The 23,300-nt window shown below is 39.2% G+C and overlaps 1 protein-coding gene across 11 annotated transcripts in view; it reads left to right on the top strand.

Annotated features, from left to right (window-relative positions):
* SLC4A4 (solute carrier family 4 member 4) overlaps nucleotides 1-23,300 on the top strand; it is a 379,388-nt gene that overhangs the window by 332,594 nt on the left and 23,494 nt on the right. For 10 of the 11 annotated variants that reach the window (XM_086405458.1, XM_086405455.1, XM_086405451.1 and 7 more), the window contains 4 exons: nucleotides 7,433-7,546; nucleotides 9,093-9,254; nucleotides 18,449-18,627; nucleotides 19,779-19,851. In XM_086405458.1, coding sequence (XP_086261584.1) covers nucleotides 7,433-7,546; nucleotides 9,093-9,254; nucleotides 18,449-18,627; nucleotides 19,779-19,851 — 528 coding nt within the window. Of the gene's footprint in view, nucleotides 1-7,432; nucleotides 7,547-9,092; nucleotides 9,255-18,448; nucleotides 18,628-19,778; nucleotides 19,852-21,675; nucleotides 21,982-23,300 lie in introns of those variants that run through there. The other variant, XM_086405457.1, reaches the window with a different exon arrangement.

Raw genomic sequence — 23,300 nt, 5'->3', positions numbered from 1 at the left:
CCTCCTCTTAGAATAAGATGTGATGTGAAAGGTTTTAATGATTACATAGAGGTAATCTGTGGAAAGAAGAAGCCTTTTTTGGCTGTGGTACCTTGTTGGTCAGAAGCACTATCAACTTACTTATCCATCACAGAAAAGTCCCCAGCATTGAAATCTATTCATTAATACAAAACGGTCTCCTGCTCCATTTCTAGATTGTTTAATTTATACACGTGTGAAGTTGCTTCAGTCATGCCTGACTCTTTGTGACCCTATGGACTGCAGCCTGCCAGGCTCCTCTGTCCATGGGATTCTCCAGGCAAGAATACTGGAGTGGGTTGCCATGCCCTCCTCCAGGGGATCTTCCTAACCCAGGGATCAAACCCAAGTCTCTCATGTATCCTGCATAGGCAGGTGGATTCTATACCACTAGTGCCACCAGGAAAGCCCTTAATTTATACGTATGACTTATTAACTATTTGTTTAAGGAGTTTAATTTTTGTACCTTAATATTAAATTATAGAACCACCTTCTTTTAAAGCCCTGGAACCCTTTATTATCATGGTTTGGGGGAGAGGAGATATAGCCAAGATGGCCCTATTAGAGGATCAAGAAGTTTTGATAACTGAGTCTTAATCATCGAATTTTAGTGTTAGGACTTTGAACAGCATCAAATCCAACGTTGCCTCTTCATTCCTGACAAGTGCTCATTTGTGGGCTGCTTGAATGACTCTCAGGGAACTTCACATCTCCAAGGCATTCCTGATAGAAACGCGAATCAACCTTTCCATGGCCTCTGTCCTCGGGGTCTGCCCTCGCTTTCTGAAGCTACACAGAACAAGTGTAGTCTTTCTTTTCTATGACAGATTTCACATGTATGAAGGTAGTTTACTCACTACAGCTTTTTGAGGTCTCTCATCATTTTTTTTTTTTTTTTTTGTGGTATGTTTTCTGGACTCCTGTTCTACTGGTCATCCTTCTCTGAGTCAGTTCCAAATTTTCAGTTTCAACTTAGAATATAGTGACCAGACTGGGACATAGTATTTTCCAGGTGATTTACTTACTTGGGTCTGGCACTCATTCATGTGGGTCTTTTTCTTCTGCTCAGTTTGAGGCAGAATGGAGGAAGAGGAAGAGGCTGTGACTGCTGGAGTCTCCTTAACTTCCCTGCTGAACCACTTTCTTAGGCCCACTCCCCTCTGCCCCTGCTTGGAAAAACAATCTCTTTCCGGTAGACTTTTACTGGTAGGCTCTGAGGCCCTCCTAGATAAATAACACAATCCAGTTCCCTTCTTAGTTCCCTGGATCTCTCTGACTCTGGAGCTTATGACATAGAAATCCTGGAGTCTAAATCAGACTTTCCTTTTAGTGAACTCTAATTATGTGTGTGTGTGTGTGTGTGTGTGTGCTCACGCTCAGTCTTGTCTGACTCTTTGAGACCCCTTGGACGGTAGCCAGTGGGCTACCTCTGTCCATGGAATTTTCCAGGCAAGAATACTGGAGTGGGTTGCCATTTCCTCCTTCAGGGAATCTTCTTGACCCAGGGATCTAACGTGAGTCTCTTCTATCTCCTGCATTAGCAGATAGATTCTTTACCAACTGCGCCACTTGGGAAGCCCAAATTCTAATTCTAATTGAGGGGATCAAATTTTAAATTTTTTTATGATATTTTCTGCCTTTTCATGACTGCCAAAAGGCACATATTTTTCTGACATACTTTTTTTTTTTTCTGTCTAGGATAAATGCATTTTTTACAGTATTGTTTAGCATTTTCCATGCACTGCAATCATGAGAGGAATTGACATCATGAATTAATATTTATTGAGAACCCACAGGGTGCCTGCTGCTGTGCTTGTCTCTTTGTAACAGCTCCATCCATTGAGAACTGCTCTGCAGGCTCACAGCCTCTCCCCCAGTTAATTTGGGAGCAGCTGCATCCTTGCAAAGTGAAAACCAAATACCCTCTGGGGCTTCTGAGGAACCCAATCCATTTTTTATCCCTGTAAATTAACTAGCTTCTCACTGTTGGTGTCTCAACAATTATGACTCTCTTAATAATTAATATAGTATCATTCTTCGTGAAGAGTATGTGTATAATAGATTTATTAGGTTGTTTTTGCCTAAGAACAAGAGAACAGCGTATGGTTATTTGAATTTTCCTTCCCACCCACTTAATTTCTTCTTTGCTTTGGTAGTTTAAATATTTAAGCCAGGTTGTTTTTTATTAGATTCATTGAGATATTTTGTAAGTCTGCAGAGGACAGAAATATTTTTCTTTTCATTTTTATAATTAAAAATGGTAAATAAAAAAAACTCAAACTATTCTGATATAAAAAAGTCTTCATTGAAATATGCTTTGCTTTTCACCATTCATGAGTGGAGGAATTATTATATGTCATAGCACATCTGTGTACCATTCAAAAAACAGCAAACTTTTTTTTATAGTTAGTCCTTGATATATGAGTCAACTTGTGTTTCACTTAGATTGTAATAGTTTATATTCCTAGGATGTTGAAGTTTGAGCCTGGAGAGACTTAGGGACTTAGAGCATTTGACTGGATAGACCCATTAGTTATGATGTTTGTCCAAGTTAAATTTGAGGCCTCTGAATCCACAGGGTTAGCATGAAATCTTGTAGGAACAGTTTTCTCATGAAAACTTTGGCACTTCTAATCATTATCAATAATAGCTAGTAGGAGATTAGGAACTATGGGTTTCTAATTTGATTTCTTTATATAAAAGAGTACTATTTTGGTGTTTTTGAAGGAGATCAAGTTTGGTGAAGAGGGAGGATAAAATAAACTAAAAATGGAAGGAAATCCATACATGTTTCTTTTGCTAAATATGTTTGGAAAATGTGAGAAAAGCCCAAAGAGGGTGATTCTTATTCCTTAAAGTCAGATGCCACGCTCTTGTATCTGAGTCCTAGAGTATATCTAGTAAACTGGGTGTACTCAGTGCTTGACATTTTTAGGGCATTTTTAATGCTTGATTTTTTAGTTTCTGCTGTTGGTTTTGCCTCATTCAAATTAAAGGTTAATTTTAGTATAGGATAAGAAGAGCCTGCTAAAATAGCACCCCTACCTACCTTCTCTAATTAGAGGATTTAGAGTTGAATACAAAAGTGGCCAGGGAAAAATCAATTTCCTTGACTATGAAGTTTAAATTAGATCCAATATCTTAGAAATGAATGTCTTACAATAAACACCCTCCAGGGGTGGTTTCTGCTGTTCCTGAACAGTATTGTACAATTTAACGGGAAGGAAGGGGAAATAGAAGCCAGTATATTGTACAGAGCATATCACTCTGGCTGTGATTTTTAATGGGGTTAAACAATATTATGAATAGAATAGCTTTTCTTTCCCCATACATTTTAAGAAATGTAATCCTGAATTACTATCATTTGACTTCTTAGGTACTGTTACACACATAATATGGGCTTCCCTGGTTGCTCAAGGGTAAAGAATCCGCCTGCTAATGCAGGAGATGCAAGTTCAATCCCTGGGTTAGGAAGATCCCCTGGAGAAGGAAATGGCAACCCACTCCAGTATTCTTACTTGGGAAATCTTGTGAACAAAGGAGCCTGGTGGGCTACAGTCCATGGTGTTGCAAAAGAAATCAGACATGATTCAGAGACTGAACAACAACAATACATATAGTATAATATTACCACACGTGACAAGAATGCCATTGCCAAGGGTTCTTACAAATTTATATATAATATATAAATTTGTGAAACTAACGATTAAACTAAGATAAATTATCTGTTTATTTATATTGTTTTTCCATGGCTGCTATATCAAATAATGATAAACATAGTGGCTGAAACACATTTATTGTCTTGAGATCAGGTGGTCAGAAATCTGAAATGTGTCTCAGTGGCTAAAATCAAGATGTTGGCAGGACTGTTCTTTCTGAAGGCTTTGGAGGAGACTAAGTTTCCCTGCCTTTTCCAGCTTCTAGAGGCTGCCCACATTCCTTGGCTCTTGGCCCCTTTCTGCCATCTTCAAAGCCAGCAGTGATCAGTCCAGTCTTTCTCATGCTGCATCACTCTCTGACATAGATTCTCCTGCCCCCTCTTTCACTTAATGGGAATTCTTGTGATTACTCTGGACCCACTGGAATAATCCTAGTTTCCCCAATCGCAAGGTCATCCGATTAGTACCCTTAATTTCTACTGCAACTCGAATTCTCCCTAGCCATGTTACATTACATATTCACAGAGTCAAGGAATTACGCATCTTTACTGGAGCATTATTCTACCTTCCAAATTATCTGACCTAAATTTTTGCATAATTATCCTGGGTGATACCTTGGCAACGTCCTGAAGCACGTGAGTGGAGAGACAGGAAGATGGGACGCAGGAACCATATGAGATAACATAGTGGTTTAGATAGGATGGGAATAGCAGTGGAGGTGATGAAAAGAGACAGGGTCTTTGAAGGTAATTGGCTGACCTGTTAGATGTAGGATGTGAGAGGAAGAGAAGAGTTGTTTGGATGGTCCAAAGTTTTTGGCCTAAGCAATAGGGAAAAAAAAATCGCCGTTAATGAAGATGGAGAAAACTGCTGAAAGAGCAGTTTTAGGGCTTTGGTGCTCAGTGTGTGGAAGGCTGAGAATGCCTCCTCTCCTAAGTAAAGAAGCAACGTTTCTCCGGTACTTGGTAGTGATTTCAGTCGGGCAGGTCTTTCCCCTAGAAGGGCCAGAGGTGCGGGCCTTATGGAATTTCTACCAAGAAATGGCAGATTGGGTTCATTTGCTAGCCTCTGCTTCCCTCTTCCTATTTATGGGGCCGGGGGCTGAGGTGAGGAGAAACACTGACTTTTTAATAGCCATTACCCTCTTTTGGAGCAATTTCTAGGATATCAGAGTTGTCAAAAAATTGGACTTGCTAAATGAGGATTGGGAGGGTGATAAAGAAGAGAGAACTCCTTTTTTGCCATTGCAGTGACCTCTGGTCTTCAGTGATTCACAACCTACTGGACCAGAGCAGTTGTAACATCTTGATATTAAACCTGCTTCACAATGACCATCACTTGCCAGACCATCCCAAATTGCCTGTGTCAAAACTTAACTCGCACAAACTAAAGAAATGGGTGTTTCTTCCAATTTTGAGCCCCTGGAAAGAGCCTTTTTTTCTGCCAGGATTCCAGATACTTCCAACCAAAATGAGCTCTGCGTGGCAGTTTCATATTATTACTGGGCTTTTATTTCTTGTTTCTTGGAATTCAAGATTCCTTTCAAAGACCTCCTGACAGTAGATTATTGAGTTATTCCAGTGGTTTCTGCAGCCAAAGAGACTTTGTGGAACTTGAAATAACCCGAGTCAATGTATATTAGGAGAGTTTATGGTGTTGCAGGTGTTATGCTAAGCACTTTCATGGCTTATCCTATTTAATTCTTATAACAAACTGATGAAGTCATAGGGATTACTTTGGCTACATTTTGTGGTTGGAGTAATTAAAGCTAAGAAAGGATAAGTATTTACAACTAGGAAATAATGATGCTGGAGTTCCAAGCCAGACAATCTGATTATAAAAACTGTGTTTCTAACTGCTGTACTATATGTTCCCCAAATTGATTCCTGCCATCTATTTGTGCTTGTATTATTGTATGTGATTGGTGTTAAGTTGCCCCTAAAGTCTCATAGCTGGCTCTCTGCTCCTCTGTGTGGACTTCTCCAGAAAGCTAGCCCAGTCCTCCAAGAGGGAAAGGAGCTCCTGGTCAAAAGGGTCATCTTTGATCCTGCTGCTAGTGAGTCCTCAAGGCTCCTGCCACCCAGAGACAGTCAAGAATGGAGCATGACTCAGCCTTCATTGAAGGCAAAAGGAGAAAGGGGCGGCAGAGGATGAGATGGTTAGATAGCATGAACTTTAGCAAACTCTGGGAGAAAGTGGAGGACAGGGAAGCCTGGTGTGCTGCTGTCTGTGGGGTCGCAAAGAGTCGGATACAACTGAGTGACTGAACAACTACAACATGTCCTTCACACCCACATTGTCAAGGAATTCCATTCTCCACTTTAGTTCCTCTTGAATACCTGCTTGCCATAGTCATACTGCTCTTTCAGAAGACCGTCTGTCCTAAGAACTGTGCAGCCACTAAGCCCCATCACTGATCTCTCTTCATCTAGCAGCATCAGAAAGCTGACTGCTCACCCTAAGATAATGTGACCACTGCTGAATCAATCCTGGCAGGCTTCCTTGAGTATGACTGACTGTGAGCTTCATGAAGACATGGATTGTATCTGTTTTGTTCACTGGTATCCCTGGCATCAAGCCAAGTATTAGGTTCAATTGGTCCTTCATTTTCATGGAAGCAGAAGTTGTGAATACAGAGAGCTGAATGTGCTAAGTAAATTTCTGTTGAATGATCAAACTATGTACCACCGTGAATACAAACCTTACTGGGAAATTCAGCTGTTTGTGCACCAGTAATGCTTGTAGGCCATTGTCAGTGCCACTAGTCACTGCAGAGGCCCTGACAATCAACTCAATGGTCCCAGGCTCCCCTGCTGAATCAGATATGGCCATTCTGCACCCACGCCATGGGAAAGACTTGAGTTTAACGCACATCCCACAAAGCCCAGCCCATGTCCTAGCCAGAGGCAGGTACTTAGGAAGTTTAAAGGCTGTAAGCTAATGGTAATCACAGTTAAGTAGTGGAGAGAGAGAGGCTCCACATACAGGAAATTTTAAGCACTAGCCTAGAGTGAAAAATACTTTCTTTGGCCAATTTAGTGAAGCCATCAGATTTCTGTCTTCCATCACTTTTTGTTTCTTTGAGGTCTTCAGTCCATTCATTAGTCTGAAACTGTAACCCCTTCCCTGCTAAGTTCTTAGAGTTTTCAGATTACCTTGCGGAAATTATCTTGCTCTGTACTCATCATTGTTGTTATTTAGTCACTTAGTCATGTCTAGCTCTTTGTTACCTCTTGGATTATAGCCCACCAGGGTCCTCTGTCCGTGAGATTTTCCAGGCAAGAATGCTGGAGTGGGTTGCCATTTCCTTCTCCAGTGCATTTAGACAATACTACCTCCCAAATAGTAAAAAGAATTCTATGTCTCTGTGCAGATTTTTATAACATGTCTTGAAATTTCATCCATATCCAGCTCTCCTTTCTGTGACATACGGGAAGAGAGTACAGTACTTCAAGGATATATTTTCTTTGATTCCCTTCCTTTATCTAAACACACATATACAACACACACACCTGCTTGGTGCAATTAGATTATTTCTGGCCAGATCAGAAAGTTATGCAAAAGCAACTTAAAAAAAATAATCTCCCTGCAGTATGACACCTCCTTTAATTTGTTGATGAAGCTGTTACTAGAAACTGTTAGCAAATAACAGAATTCTTCATTCACTTCAGAGACATATATATATATATGTCAGATATATATGACACACGTATATCCAATGCTTAAAGGTTCCTGTTTATTTTTTCTCTTCCCAGGCAAGAAAGCTCATCAGTGACTTTGCCATTATCTTGTCCATTCTCATCTTTTGTGTAATAGATGCTCTAGTAGGTGTGGACACTCCGAAACTAATTGTGCCAAGTGAGTTCAAGGTAGGTGAATTTCTGTCTTTTGGTCATTCCCTGATTTTGTTTCTTTTCCCTTATTCTATTTTGTCTTATCTCTGAGTTAGTTTTGTATAGTTATCCATTTCTTTATGTTATAAATGGTCTCTTGGTATACATTTTATCTATTTTTTCACTAAAATTAAATGCCTGACTAGAACTAAATGCAAGGTTCACATTATACTGATTTTGATTCAAAATACACAATTATAAAATCTGTTTTATCTAGAGGATTTAAAATATCCCAAACATTTTAAAACAACTTGTAACCTTGATGCATATAATAGTTCTAGGATGTAATGTAACTATTATCATCCTGATATTGTGAAGTTGAGATTGAAGCTTATAAAAATTAAACTATCCAAGGTTACACTACTAATTCAGTGCTGTTTTCCTGCTACCAAACAACTTGCTATAACACACATGTTTATATACAAAGCAGATGTGAGAATTATTCATTTTATAAACTTGTTGGTATGTGAAGACCTAATGGGTAAAATTTACATTTCAGTCATTCTTGAATATTCCTGTCTAAATTTTCCATTTTAAGTCTTTCACTTATTTTCTAGAACACCCCTAATGTTTCTCTTCATCCCTGATAACCATATATTTGCTAAGAAAAATTAAACTAACAGCAGTTTTAGCTTCATGACTACCTAATGAGAAAGGAATATCAGTGTTATAGCAAACAAATTTTTTTTTTTTGCATTTTCTCTGCCATTAGCAAAGATAAGTTCTCATTTATTCAGTTATTTAAGTCAGCATTTATTGAATGTTTGCTTTAAGTCAAGCCTTATACTAGGGATTTGAAATACATTGAAGGGCAAGACATAGTTCCTTTCTTTCTAAGCTCACAGCCTGGTAAATGTAGTAAAATGTGTATAGGTTCAGTGATGGGGTTATGAGCCAAGCGAAACAGAAATATCTTTAGGAGAAGTGAGGATTTCTCAATAGTAAATGTGGAGAAAATAATTCATAGATAGGATTCTATTTTAGTTTATTTGTATTGTTTAAAATTTGGAAAAGAATAGGAAAATATGAAAATAAGAAATATTTAATATAACTTTAAATATTTGTAGCTTTTAATGTATTAATTATGAAACCATTTCAATTTGGCAGTAGTAGACATAACTTCAGTGCAGTTGCTAAAACTTATGGACAAAATTCAAGGTCACTTTGTAGTTTCTTGCCTCCCTCATTACTGAATATTGCATTTGGGTTTTTTTTATGGCTGTCCCTTAAATCACTTTCTTCCCTCCTGAGTCTTATCTTAGATCATCCTGATCATGCAAAATGACATTTACTTCTTTTCCATCACCCTATATTCTTAGTTTTCCTTCATTTAAAACATTGCCTAAAAAATAACCTCCTTTAGGAACTTTTTGGTGAATAATCTCTGTCTAACCTATCAGTAAAACTGTTTCTGTTTTTTAACACGTTGACTCTCCAAATACAAAACTGTCGTCCCCACTTATTTTTCATCATGGAGTACGTATTAATATTGTTTCAAATAATGTCTTCTCTCTCCTTCAAGCCAACGAGTCCAAACCGAGGTTGGTTTGTTGCACCGTTTGGTGGAAACCCCTGGTGGGTGTACCTTGCAGCTGCCATACCTGCTTTGTTGGTCACCATCCTGATTTTCATGGACCAGCAAATCACAGCTGTGATTGTAAACAGGAAAGAACACAAACTCAAGGTAATGTTCGTAACTACAGCTATCATTGCCGTCTCCGTTCTTTGTAAGTACTGCTTAAAAATACCGATTACTTCAAAAGCAAGATAGTTTAATTGGCATGTTATTTAAGACTTGACAGAGTCGTAGATCACCCTGTGTGGACACATGTCCTCAGTGTACTACTTTTGGAAGACCTTATTTAATCCTGGAAAAGATTGTTTCAAATCATGTTTTCTTCACCACTGGAGAGGGCAGCATTAACTGTTTACCACTAAGCCACTGTTATCCTTCTGATTTTAACTTGGTAACTGTCCTTAACGAAGGCAAAGACAAATGCTTTTTCTAAAAAACTGTTGAAATAAAGTGTGGGTTTTCTTCAACCTTTGCCAGAGTTAATTGGTCAAAATAGTCACAGTGTCATCCTCCATTCAAGGAGGTGCGGATGGACTCTGCTGTTTGATGGAGGGATGGTACTGTTACCTTGTAGGACAATATGTGGCAAAGAAGATGTTGTTGATTGCTTAGACGCTTGATGGATATAGTGTTCATACTTTATATCCATCGATATATTTTTGAGGGGGTGGTGGTAAGACTAATTCATGGAAGGCCAGGATAACTTTACACTGTGTTTTAGGCTTAGAGTTTTCCAAACTGCAAAGGTAATGGGAATGCCAGCCCCAAACTCAGTTGTAGTTTTATGGTTAGGAATATTTTTAGAGATATTTTGTAATGGCATTATATCTAGTGGCAAGGTAAAAAGTAGTATGTATCTTCACTGTCTCTCTCTCTGGGGGGGTGTTTTGTTTTTTTTCCTAGTTGACCAAATGGCTATACTGTGTTTAGAGTATCCTAGTTTTATTTCAGGGGATGTCTCCCATCTATACCCTTCCCCTCATGTGTCCCTAGGATTGGTGTTCAGTCCCTAGGATTCAGTCATTCTAACTCATGCCTGAGCCCCGCAAAGATTAGCCCAGTGTTATAGGGCAGGCTCAGGCTCTTGGGTTTACTGATGTGGTAGATTTATTCTTTCTTGCTGCCATTATTTTTTGTTTCCAGTATTTCTCTTACTTTCTGACAGATAGACCATGATTTCTATGAGACATTTTCTGTATTTTGCTGAGCATTTTTAGATGTTCTGTACTGGGAGGCATTTTGGTCTTTGTTTAGTTTGAAAGGCTGGAAATGGATGTTGACTAATATATTTAATTCCTAAAATATTTGGAAACATCTTCTTACTTTTCAGATTTAGTTGGTCAGATTTGGTATGTATCCTTGAAGGCAAATGCCTATTCTTTTGCCCATTAAGTTTCCTTACTAATAAATGCAGAATTTTGAATTTAGCAAGTTTAGGGTAGATAAAATATTGAAATTTTATTCTTCTATTCCCTGTAGAAAGCATTGGAAAATCAAGGCATATTAGGATTTACCTCTTAAAATAGGAGCTGAATATATTTTAAAAGTGTTTTCATCACCATTGGAATTGCTTATTTGAAATCTTTCCTTTGAATGACAATAGTTCTAGAATAAGTGCCAGTGTTTTGACACAAATCTAAAGATACCAGTGGGACCATGATCATGAATTGAAGGCTTCTCACTCTGGATATTGTTTTGTTCAGATTTTGTTTGGAAAGAGGCTGTGGAATGTGAAAATTGAAAATTCTGTCTAAAACGATACAGAGCCCTGACTGCTATGAAATTGATTCGAAAGAGAAACCTGAAACAGTGAGGGAGATGGAGGCATTGTGATGTGAAAAGCAGCATGTTCGGGGGTGGTGTTTGCTTTGGCTCTGAGTCCAGTGGCCCTGGCTGGCTGATTGCTCTGTTTGGAATGGGACCCACCTTTCCATTGTGCAGATCAGCTCTGTACTGATGAGGAACACCAAGGCACTTGGCTTTTTGTGGCCATCATTTTGCTTAGTTATGTTCCACATTATTCCTGCAGTGCACTCAAAAGCAAACGAGCTTCAGCAAGGTCATAACTTCTTCAAGGATTTTTCCCTGAGTCATGGGCAGAAGCAGAAAGAGTTTGAGCTTCAGACCTCAAAGCAAGGCATACTCCTCAGAAGGAAAGTGATCTTAAGTGTAAAGATAGGACGTGGGAGGGAAAATCATTTGGAATCAGTATCCAGAGATAGGTATTAGATCATTGTAGCAATAAATTTTCTCTGATATACTCTATGGTAAAACCTTTAATTTGACTGTGTTTTCTTGAATAACTACAAAAGGTGCCCTGTTTTACCTTTTTCCTTTCTATCCCTTCTCTCATACCTTAGACTCAGTGCTTTAATCTCATGTCTAGACTATTCTAATGGTTTAACCATGAGTTAATGACCAGTCTCCTTTGTGTCATTTCAAACTCTGGAACTTTTTTTAAAAACTTTGTTCTCATATGTCAGTCCTATAGTTCTAAACATTTATGCACTTTATTTCCTCTAAACCTTTCCCCCTTGAAGAATGTCCATTTGCCCTAGCTTGGGATTTAAGTGATATGATCTCACCCGAAATTTAAAATGATTCTGCGTACTATACAATGTACTGGTCAGATGAATTACTGGCATCAAATCTGCCAGTTTCTTCTGCTGGTTATTCAAACTTTCCTCTCCGCTGCTCAATGATTACCACCTATCAAAATCATCTCCATCCTTGTAAAAACTTGTCAGTGAAATCTTCACTCATAATGTAATTTCTATTACATGATATAATCATATATGCAATATGTAATTTCTATTACACCTGTTTTTGCTCTTATTATATTTGTACTACTCTGTGCATTGGTCTTCCCTGGTTTCTCAGTGATAAAGAATCTGCCTGCAATGCAGGAGATGCAGGTTTGATCCCTGGGTTGGGAAGATTCCCTGGAAAAGGAAATGGCAACCCATTCCAGTATTCTTGCCTGGGACATCCAATGGACAGAGGAGCCTGGGGGGCTATAGTCCACGGGGTCATAAAGAGTCAGACACTGCTGAGAAACTGAACACACACATGCACGCTATACATTGGTCACATAATATCTCGTGCAGTAGTTTTTTAGTATAATTTCCTTTTTTTTTTTTTCTGAGCCAAAACATTTTCAAGGCAAGGACCATGTTTTAGTCCTTTTTCCAGCTCTCATGTGGCCCATCACACTGATTTCCATAAGGTAGATATACTAAACACTGAAGAATTTTGTTATCTGGGGCCGCATGGTCCTCAGAGTTGTTGTACTCAATGTGTAAGGTGGGTAATAACCGAGACCCTTCTAACCCATCTCTGGTTCTCATAGGGAATGTGAGAACTTTAATATTAGTCAAAGCCCTGTTTAGATGTCATCACTGCAGGAAGATTTTGTAGGTTCACACTAGATACGCTTAAACATTCTGTACTCTTGGGTGTCTTTTTCAGACCTCTTTGAATCTCGGTTTAGAATACATTAGAATTTATGTACAAATCTGTGTCCCTTCCCTTGGTGGGAAGAACTGTGTCATGGTTCTCAGTGTCCTCATAAACCACCTTGCTCTCTGAATCCAGAGCGGCTTTTAGCATGAATGTTTATTCTGCATCTTTTCATGTGTGTGTACTGCCCCTGACCCCTTTGTTATCATCTCTGTACCAAATACACTGTTGGGCTTGTCATTTCCCCTCAGAGATTTCTTATTTCTGTGGATTTACTCCTGAATGACTGGTGTTCTCTGTTTGCAAAGTACATATAGTATCAAAAGGAAGTGAAAGTTTCAATGCCTATCCTTGTACTTAAAATATTCTCCAGGTTAAGAAAGCAGAACATCCTTTGGGTTCATATCCATGAAGATAAAGACTTTTATACACTTTAGAGGACAGACTTAACCTTTTTTGAGCTTACTGAGTCCTTGCTATGTATAAAACACTTGCATTAGATATTAAAGATTAAAAATTGTTCTCAGTCATGGTCTCTACCCTGAAGGAGTTTCATGGATTTCCCCTCTTCACTACTCATATCCACCGCTAGGCTGAAATTGACCTTGTATTTGTATCTTGCACAAACAATAAGTTCTTTTCTTCCACCTCTGGCTTCAACTAATAATCTATAAACCTTTCAAGTGGAGGTATTCTGTCTTCTTGTTTTTATCTAACATAAGATCTAGCATAGGTGTCCAATGAATGTTTATTTAAAAAATAGTTTTCTAAGCAAAGATATGAGCAGATGCAAAGGCCCTGGGGTGAGGAAGAGCTTGGTGTGTTGGGAAACAAGTAATAAACTAGTGTGACTAGAGCCTCTGGGAATTAGTGTTTCAAGATAAAGTCAGTAGGAGTGGGGCCAAATTACCATTGAACAAACACTCTCAACTTCAGCATTATTGTCTTCCTGAACAATTCTTTGTTGGTCGTGACCATCTTGTGTATCATAGGCTATTTAGCAGCATCTCTGGCCTCTATTCACTAGATGCCAGTCGCACTCTTTCTCCCAAGTTGTTGTGACCAAAAATATATCTCCAGACATTACCACCTGGTAGGTGGTAGGCAAAATGGTTATGGTAAGAAACACTGATATAGAACACTGATGTAAGAAACACTGATATAGGAGAATTGTACAGTGCTTAGGTGTTAGAGTCTAAGTGAAACAAGAAGCCACTAAGGGAAGGACCATACAGTGACTGAGATTTTAAAGAGATTACTCTATGTGGAGAGTGAACTCTCAGGGACAAGTATAAAGCAGAGGTTTCTGTGGCTAGAGCTGCATTGAGGGTCGAGGGTTGCTGAGTGAATGTGAAGGAAGCCAGGAATATGAAGAAGGCAGTGGCACTAGGGATGAGGGGTAAGGAGAAGATGACACATGGCATTTTACAAAAATGCTTCCCATTGCTCTTATAATTAAAACTTCCAAAGTCTTTAACAAAACATGAAAGTTCTTAACTCTTTTAGCCTTATTTTATACCTTTCCCATCTCCTTCTAAGCACCAACTCAATTTTCTCAAAATGGCAGCCCATTTGCCTGTTGTTTTCCCCCTGATTCCCTATATCTTGGCTTCCAGCTGGTTATGGTTCATATTTTAGGGCTCAACTTAGATACCACCTCCCATGTAAACCATCCCTGACTTTAAGCTGAGTTGAATAAAGGTGCTCCCCCTCTCATGGCATCGCAACCTCACCCTTACTATAGACCTTTAGCACTGTGGTATTGAGAATGCCTGTTGATTGTGCCAACTCTTTTATTACTCTATAAACCATTTGAGGACAAGGACTGTGTATTAGCTGTAATTATATTTCTAGGATCTAGCAGAGTGCCACTGAACAGATGCATTAACATGCATTCATTTATCCAACGAACATTAATCTAGTGTCCACTCTGTGGTGGGCTCTGTGTCACGTGCTGGAGTTTCAGTAGTAGAGAAAACTTTGCATATGGTTCCTGTCCTCATGGATCTTCTTGTCCCTGAGGGAGAGATGTGTCATTCCAATAATCAATCACATTGTAGCATTGCAGATAAGTATGAAAGACAGGGGAGGGTGCTTGAAGAGTCTGTAAGAGAGGGTTTGATCCAGTCCAGAGGTACTGAGAGTTCCAAGGTAGCAGCACTTACACTGAGATCTCACATGTCATCAGTAGGATTAGCTGAGCGAGCCTGGGTAGTAAGAGGAACACAGGAGGGCACAGGACTCATTATGTAGGAACAGGCTTTACAGAGCCGGTAACCTGCTAAGAATGAATGACTTAATTTGACTGTGGCTGCAGTGAAAGAAGGAGGGTTGGGCCTGGAGAGAGAACAATGTGGAAACAAACCAGGTAGGGCCTTCGGGTCAAGTTGATGGTTTTCCCTTCCTTTTAAGAGCATCAGGTACTCTCACCTGGTTGAGGGAAAAGAAGACTTTTTGAAGGGGGTGATGTCAAGAGGCAGGGTAATTATGTATCTATAATTACTTTGTCCCAGAAATTTTATTTGTTCTGGTGGTTTTGCAGTTACCTTTGTATTCTACTTTCTACAGTTCTCATTCCACCCTCTTTAGTATTATGTGGTTCCTTTTTGCTCGTCTCTTGGATATCTAGTTCAGACTTGTTTTACTTGAAATAGTTTAAGAAACCATGGAGGGACTTCCCTGGTGGTTCAGTGGTCGAGAATCCACCTGTTGAGATTCCTGGTGTGATCCCTGATCTGGGAAGATGCCACATGCCGAGGGGCAGCTAAGCCCATGTGCCACAGCCACTGAGCCCACACTCTAGAGCCCAGGCCACTCAATAAGATAAGCCACTGCAATGAGAAGCCCATGTACTCCAACTCAAGAGTTAGCCCCTGCATGTCACAACTAGAGAAAGCCCATGCAAAGCAATGAAGACCCAGCACAGCCAAAAATAAATAATTTTCTTTCTTTAAAAAAAAGGTTAAGAAGCTGGCTTGATTTAAAAGGGGAGAGAGAGAAAGCATGGGGGCAGCTCACCTCCATGACTTTTTCTGCAACCACTATTCATTTGACCCAGTGTGCACATTCTTAGGTTATTACAGTTTCCATGGTGACAAGATATTCTGCCCATCAATTACCATGTTGGTACTCCTAATATAGTCTTGAGTGATTTAGTCTAAATAAAACTTGTAGCTATGTGATATTTCCAGATGTTTTCCACCTTCCCCTTATCCCAACAAAAGGTTCACATTTCTGCCAATCAGCAAGTAAGTTTTAATTTTTTGTATTGCTAACTAAGAGTTTATATTTGCCACTCAAAAGAATGTACACATTCTACTTGTCATTCACTTTTTAATAAACTTCAGTTGAGCATTGACTATACATCATGTTCTCTGCTTAGGTATTCAGGATGCAGTCCAGTTCCTCATGTTACTTATAGTCAAATATCAAAGACAAATAAACACACCTACAATTTCAAAACAGCATGATGAATGCCATGATAGAGGAAAGCATAAATTAACAGGGAACCATTTAAGTCTTAAGAATGAGTAGGACTGAGCCAAGGGAAGAATATAGACTTTTCTAGGGAGGGATGTCAAAGACGCCAAAGGCATCAGTAAGACATATTTGAGGAATTGGTTGAAAGTGGCTGTAAGATCCAAGTAGGAGAGAGGTCAAAGATGAGGCTGATGATGTGAACAGAAGCCAGATTGTGAATGGCCAACACACCCACAGGCAGAAGTCAGCAAATCCTCTATGTTCCACCTCAATATAAAGCCAGAATGCACCCAGCTTTTACTCTGTTCACTGGTGCCCCCCTGATTCTAACCATGACAGTCGCTTGGGGTCATGGCAGCAGCCTCTTCATGCTTACTGTTCTCTTCTGTCTGCTCCTAACACAGCAGCCCTGGCATTCAGAACGTAAGCAAGTCATGTCATTCTTTGCTTTAAAACACTACAGTGGCTTCCCGCAGTATTCAGCCTCCAAATCCAACTTCAGTTCTCCTTAGTGCTTTCCACTGTTTTAGATACTGTATAGATTACTTGTTTATGTTGTTTACTGGTGTCTCCTTCGGTAGAATGGAAACTCCACTAGTGCAGGAATTTTTATCTGGTTTATTTGCAAATATGTCACCAACACCTAAGCCTGTGTCTGTTCATAAGTTGGCAGTCAGAGTTTGTTGACAGAGTGAATGACTGAGACCCCCAGATGTAGCATATATTCACCTCATTAGTCACTACCTTGCCCTCCTCTCCCCTACCTTAAACTATTCCCAGTTCAAACCCTTATGCTTTGTACTGCAATGAACTGGTTTTATGAATATATATTACCCTATTTGTCTCTCAAGGAGGCTTTCATTCTTAGCTAAACCTGGACAAAGTAAAAATATGCTTTTCTTTCTTGGGTCAGTTACCCTTCCCTGTGATGAGTTCTCTGAGAACATTAGACCCATGGGTGCAAGCCAGGGGTAAAATCTTGGCATTTCGGTGAGAAGAGAGTAGTGTTCGGAATAATGTAACAGGATCTGAATGATAGCAGTCACCGGGTTCCCAGTGTAAAGCCCACTCTCATTTTTTACAGTCAGCCTCTCCATTCCCTCAGGTTGCTCACACACTGGCTTTGGGCGCTGCTGCTCCCATGCTGTGAAAATGGACTGCTCTGTTTTCTCAGGCTCCATAGGGGGGTTAGGCATTTGATTTCTTCACAAACAGAGCAGAGAAATATAATCATAGAATAACATCGTGGACACATTTAACAATATTTATTTAGTGAGTAAAAGAGCTAGACCTTTTGTTACATCGTCTGCTCTTCCAGTCAGTAAATGTTATTGTGACTCTCCGGCAGTGTTTGAAATCAGCCTGTTCTTATTAAGGGGGTATAATTACCTTAAGTGTAATGTTTCATAGGTTGTTAAACCATTATTTTCTTGTACTATGAAAGGTGAGAAATGGTCTTTTATGTACTTTTCTGTCTTTATTTTTTAATTGAAGTATAGTTGATTTACAATGTTGGATTAGCTTTAAGTGTTCAGCAGTGATTCAGTTTTTCATATTATATATTTTAAAATATATACATATATACAAATTTTTTTCTTTTTAAGATTCATTATTTGTGCTATATAGTCAGCCACTGTTGGTTATCTACTTTATATATATTACTGTGTTTATGTTAATCCCAAACTCCTAATTCCCAACTCCCATTTTTCCTTTGGTATCCATAAATTTGTCTTCTGTGTCTGCGAGTCTATTTTTGTCATGTAAATAAGTTGTTATATCATTTTTTTTAGATTCCACATAAAGTGCCAAGGTTGCTTTTCTTAAGGTTGCTTTCGGATCTCTAGTCTACATGTGCTGAGTACTCTCTGAGTGAACAGCATACTGCTAAATAGTCAAGCAGAGAATGCATTGCATCTGTTTCTAAGGAGCTTATTGTGCTTATGTTAAAAACCAGTATCACTATTGCTGCTATCATCATTTATTGAGCTCCTACTCTATAAGCATCACTACCATTTATGCTCCCACAAGAAACTTTGTCTCAGTTACTTTATTAGAGGATCTCAGTAGCTCTTCAAGGTAGTTGTACATTTCTATTGTTCCAATTATGTGATTGGATGCAGAAAGGATCATTAACAATAAACAAGCAAGCGCAAGGATGTATATCATGTGACAGCTTTGCATTTAATTATTGAGGGATAGCATGAGGAAGATGAAGCCTCATTCAAGGAGCTCACCTTTTGGTAGATACGTATTCCAAGCAGAGTGCATTGGTTACTTTTGGTAATCTTAACTCCTATCTGGAAATATGATTAGATAGAAGTATGTGTGCTTTCTCCACATGGCTTTGTTACCTCTTGCTGCAGAAAGGAGCTGGATATCACCTGGATCTCTTTTGGGTGGCCATCCTCATGGTGGTGTGCTCCTTCATGGCCCTTCCGTGGTATGTGGCTGCTACTGTCATCTCCATCGCTCACATCGACAGTTTGAAGATGGAGACAGAGACTTCTGCACCTGGAGAACAGCCCAAGTTCCTAGGAGTGAGGTATGTTAAATCAGAAAAAAAAAATGGCTCTACAAACCATGCCATTCACACAGTTATGTGTCAGGCAGAAGATGGGCCAATGTGGAGGAGAAAGGACTGGTGACGAATGATTTATTCTGGACTTGCTATTCTAGAAAGGACTAAGTTTTCATTTGAAAGAGAGTCTTCAACAATTTCTTGAGTTCACTTCTCAAGTTACATACATTTCCTTTGATTAGCAAAGAGCTAAAGGGTGCAGAGTAAAAACTCAAACAGGTCATTCAGTTTCTTCAACACACAAGTAATTTTGGAGCTGTGGTGTGTACTATATCACAATCATAACTAAAGGCTAAAGCCTTTCATTTTTCAGCTCTGTTGAGACTTTCTAAAACTCTTGAGTCTGCTTATGACTTTCAAGATTCTATGAAAGGAAAGGAATTCTTATTTTCCACTTAATTTTCTGTCTCATAAGCACTGAGAAACCTTGACCTCCAGCTGATCAATCTGGGTAGCCATGAAGGGCTTTTATGAGACCTTTATACTCTACTGTGTATTTTTCACAATGGACTCTGCTCCTAAGTGCTCGAGTGACTAGCTCACATGACTGGGCCAGCAGTTCCCACACCACAACAGTGGGTGATTCTTTTTTGGGAGCTGGGGGAGGGGATTGTTGTATGGGAATCATATTTGTTAAAAATTACTTTTGTTGTTGGTTGATTTGGAAATGAGACTGATGGGATTTATTGCATTTGGGAAATTCCCTGAGCTGATGTTAATTAGAATGTGGGGCAATGTAATAACTGTCTCCTGTGAAGGAAGGTGTAATTATATAATGGTACAACTTGTTTTAAAAATAAGGGTTTCATATAGGTCAGTAACTGACCAAGAGCAAGCGATTTTTAAACCCTGATTCTAAAAAGACAAAGGATTTAGCAGAATTACTTTTTTCCCTTGATGAATTCAGATCACACACTGCACTAGTTTTAAGAGAATTTTATAGTTCTATTGAGCCTATAAGCTGTCCTTGAGGTGTTAATTGCATATGATATCCACACCTTTGTGAAATATCGATTTGGTCAATGTAGAGTCTTTTTTTTTTTTTGAAGGTGAAAAGACAAGAGCATGTTTATGAAAACAAGAGGTAGATTGGTAATCTTTTGATTTGGTTTCAGGGAACAAAGAGTCACTGGAACCCTTGTGTTTATTCTGACTGGTCTGTCAGTCTTTATGGCTCCCATCTTGAAGGTAAATATATAAAATACTCGCCTTGTCCTCCTTCTCAGAATACTGACAGATAACTGGGTATGTGAAGAGTAGAATTCTCCAGGAAGTATCAGCGAGTTTCTTACCACATGCATAACACACTGAATGAAGCAGGGATCAGGTAGAATGAAGACTTTAAAACCTTTCATCTTGATCTCCTCACTCCTTCATTCCTTCTATTATTATTATTGTAGTAGTTTGGTTGAACCATATTAAATTACCACTATTCAAATTTTTTGACCTATGGCTAGGGCAGTTTCATATAGTTCACTTACTACCTGAACTCCACTCCCAACATTTTTCACTCTCCTGGTCTCTCTGCATCTTTTCCTCCCATCACTTCCCATTTACTTGTCTTTAAATCATACCCTCCCTTCCCACATTAGACTCCTGGATAACATGAATGACTCAGGATGATTATTTTGTAATTGTTCTCTTATTCTTAATGATTGCTGACTGTTTCTGTTTTCTTCAAATCACAAGGCCTAATGTCCACAAAGAGAGACTGAAATTACTGATTTATAACTGGAAAACTTTAGAAATGAACTTTAGAGGAATAAAAATGATAGGTTATTTAGAAAGTTAGGGTCAATATGCAGGTTTGATTGATGGGGTGAATGTCTCTTTAACAGATAAATATAAACTGTATGTGGAGTGGAGATGGTACTAAAAAGCCTATTTAGAAGTGGAGATGGTACTAAATATATATATATATATATATATATATATATATAACATGAAGTTTCCCGTTTTTTTTTGCAACACAAATGTTTTATTCTTTTTTATTATAGAAACAGTACTTGCCAGTGATTGATAATTTGTATCTTATGCTTGGCATTACAGTACAAAGCATGAATATCACCTATGGACCTAATAATAGCTGTCAATAACCACTGTTAGCAGTATCCTTCCAAATTTTTCTCTGAAAATTTTTGTTTGCTTTTAAACAATTCTAATTTTTAAAAAGGTTTTTTAAATGCTTATTTAATTATACAAGTAATGAAACAGTGCATTCTTGTAAAGAATTCAAACAATACAGAAGTACAGGGAAAGGCAAAACTTCATTTCTTTCAAGTTCACACATTTATATGACAATAATTGCCAACTAGATGAATTTGTGGAACGTAGAAATATGATCTCAAAGCTAGGACTGACTTAGCTGCTGCTAAGTCGCTTCAGTCATGTCCGATTCTGTGCTACCCCACAGACAGCAGCTCACCAGGCTCCGCCATCCCTGGGATTCTCCAGGCAAGAACACTGGAGTGGGTTGCTATTTCCTTCTCCAATGCATGAAAGTGAAAAGTGAAATGAGGTAGCTCAGTCGTGTCCTACTCTTAGCAACCCCATGGACTGCATGCAGCCTACCAGGCTCCTGCATCCATGGGATTCTCCAGGCAAGAGTACTGGAGTGGGTTGCCAGGACTGACTTTACCTTCGGAATAATTAGATTAATGCATACAATATGCACAAAACAGTTTGTAAACAGTAAAATACTTAAGTTTTCCTCTTTTGCCTTTTATTTCCACAATATCAGTTAACTCGTGTAATTAATTTTTGACTGGAATGATGAAGGAATATGTATCTCATGTACTGTGTGGGGAAGTAAAAGTAACTGCAGGGAATTTGTTTCTGGTTACGTAACAGAGGACCGTAAAAAAGGGCAGGTCTTATGTTCTGTGGGGACAGAGGGAAATCTATTGTCACTTTGCCAGTGCAGAGCAAGTTGTGGGGGAGATTTGAGTTGTTGTGAGTTTCATAGCATCAAATTCTCTGCTGAAGTGCTGTGTGTCCTCTGTCGCCCCATAGACCCCAGCACATCAGCCGGTGGAAAGTCTAATGACAGTTTTTTCCCACATGGCCAATGGACATGGTCATGTGGACAGGTCAGCTCTTAGATCACTGAAGCCTCAAGTTGTGGAAGGCTCTACTAGGAACTTGCCCCTGGAACCCCTGAAGGTGGACTCGCATCATATGACACATCTGCAGAGTTTCTTTTCTAGGATCTGTTAGTACGTAGCCACTAGTGAAAATAAGTCAAAATGTTCCCGTCAGTTCCTATGTACTCATCACCACCCACTCTTTTTTCTTTTATTTTTATATAATTTCTTTTCATGAATGCAGTATAAAATCCTAACTCAAAAAAGTCAGATGTGTTTAAATTTTTTTGTTTGTTATAGCAGATTGGCTTTATCTTGGAGAATCTGTCAACTGAGTAATCATGCCTGATTCCAAAGGGACACAGAGAACAAACAGTGTATAAACTGCTATTTTTAGGAAGAAATGCAGGGTCTCTTCCTAACTCTTTTCTCACCCAAATATGGCTGTAGAGACGTTAAAGCTGAAAGAACTTTATTTCTTCATTTTATGCTGATTCTTTTTGCTCCTGATTTGTAAAACATGTTACTATCTACAGGAACAGATTACAATGCAGAGAAAGGAGTGATATAGGTATAAGGGATCACTGAGCATAAGCTTGCTTTTCCTTTGACCTTCCTTAAGTACTCATGTTCTGGCTCCCCCTCATTCGGGTACTAGTATCCATCAGATAAGATCAGATCAGATCAGTTGCTCAGTCGTGTCTGACTCTTTGCGACCTCATGAATCGCAGCACGCCAGTCCTCCCTGTCCATCACCAACTTCCAGAGTTCACTCAGACTCACGTCCATCGAGTCAGTGATGCCATCCAGCCATCTCATCCTCTGTCGTCCCCTTCTCCTCCTGCCCCTAATCCCACCCAGCATCAGAGTCTTTTCCAGTGAGTCACCTCTTCGCATGAAGTAGACAAAGTACTGGAGTTTCAGCTTTAGCATCATTCCTTCCAAAGAAATCCCAGGCTGATCTCCTTCAGAAAGGACTGCTTGGATCTCCTTGCAGTCCAAGGGACTCTCAAGAGTCTTTTCCAACACCACAGTTCAAAAGCAGCAATTCTTCGGCGCTCAGCATTCTTCACAGTCCAACTCTCACATCCATACATGACCACAGGAAAAACCATAGCCTTGACTAGATGAACCTTTGTTGGCAAAGTAATGTCTCTGCTTTTGAATATGCTATCTAGGTTGGTCATAACTTTCCTTCCAAGGAGTAAGTGTCTTTTAATTTCATGGCTGCAGTCACCATCTGTAGTGATTTTGGAGCCCAGAAAAATAAAGTCTGACACTGTTTCCACTGTTTTCCCATCTATTTCCCATGAAGTGGTGGGACCGGATGCCATGATCTTCATTTTCTGAATGTTGAGCTAAAGCCAACTTTTTCAGTCTCCACTTTCACTTTCATCAAGAGGCTTTTGAGTTCCTCTTCACTTTCTGCCATAAGGGTGGTGTCATCTGCATATCTGAGGTTATTGATATTTCTCCTGGCAATCTTGATTCCAGTTTGTGTTTCTTCCAGTCCAGCGTTTCTCATGATGTACTCTGCATATAGGTTAAATAAAC

The sequence above is a fragment of the Bos grunniens genome, chromosome 6 (genome assembly GCF_055505025.1).
Source record: "Bos grunniens cultivar Pamir isolate PY7600 chromosome 6, Bosgru_T2T1.0, whole genome shotgun sequence".
In the NCBI taxonomy this organism is placed as follows: Eukaryota; Metazoa; Chordata; class Mammalia; order Artiodactyla; family Bovidae; genus Bos; species Bos grunniens.
The sequence above is the reverse complement of the archived record's forward strand: the minus strand, read 5'-3'. Positions and strand labels throughout refer to the sequence as shown.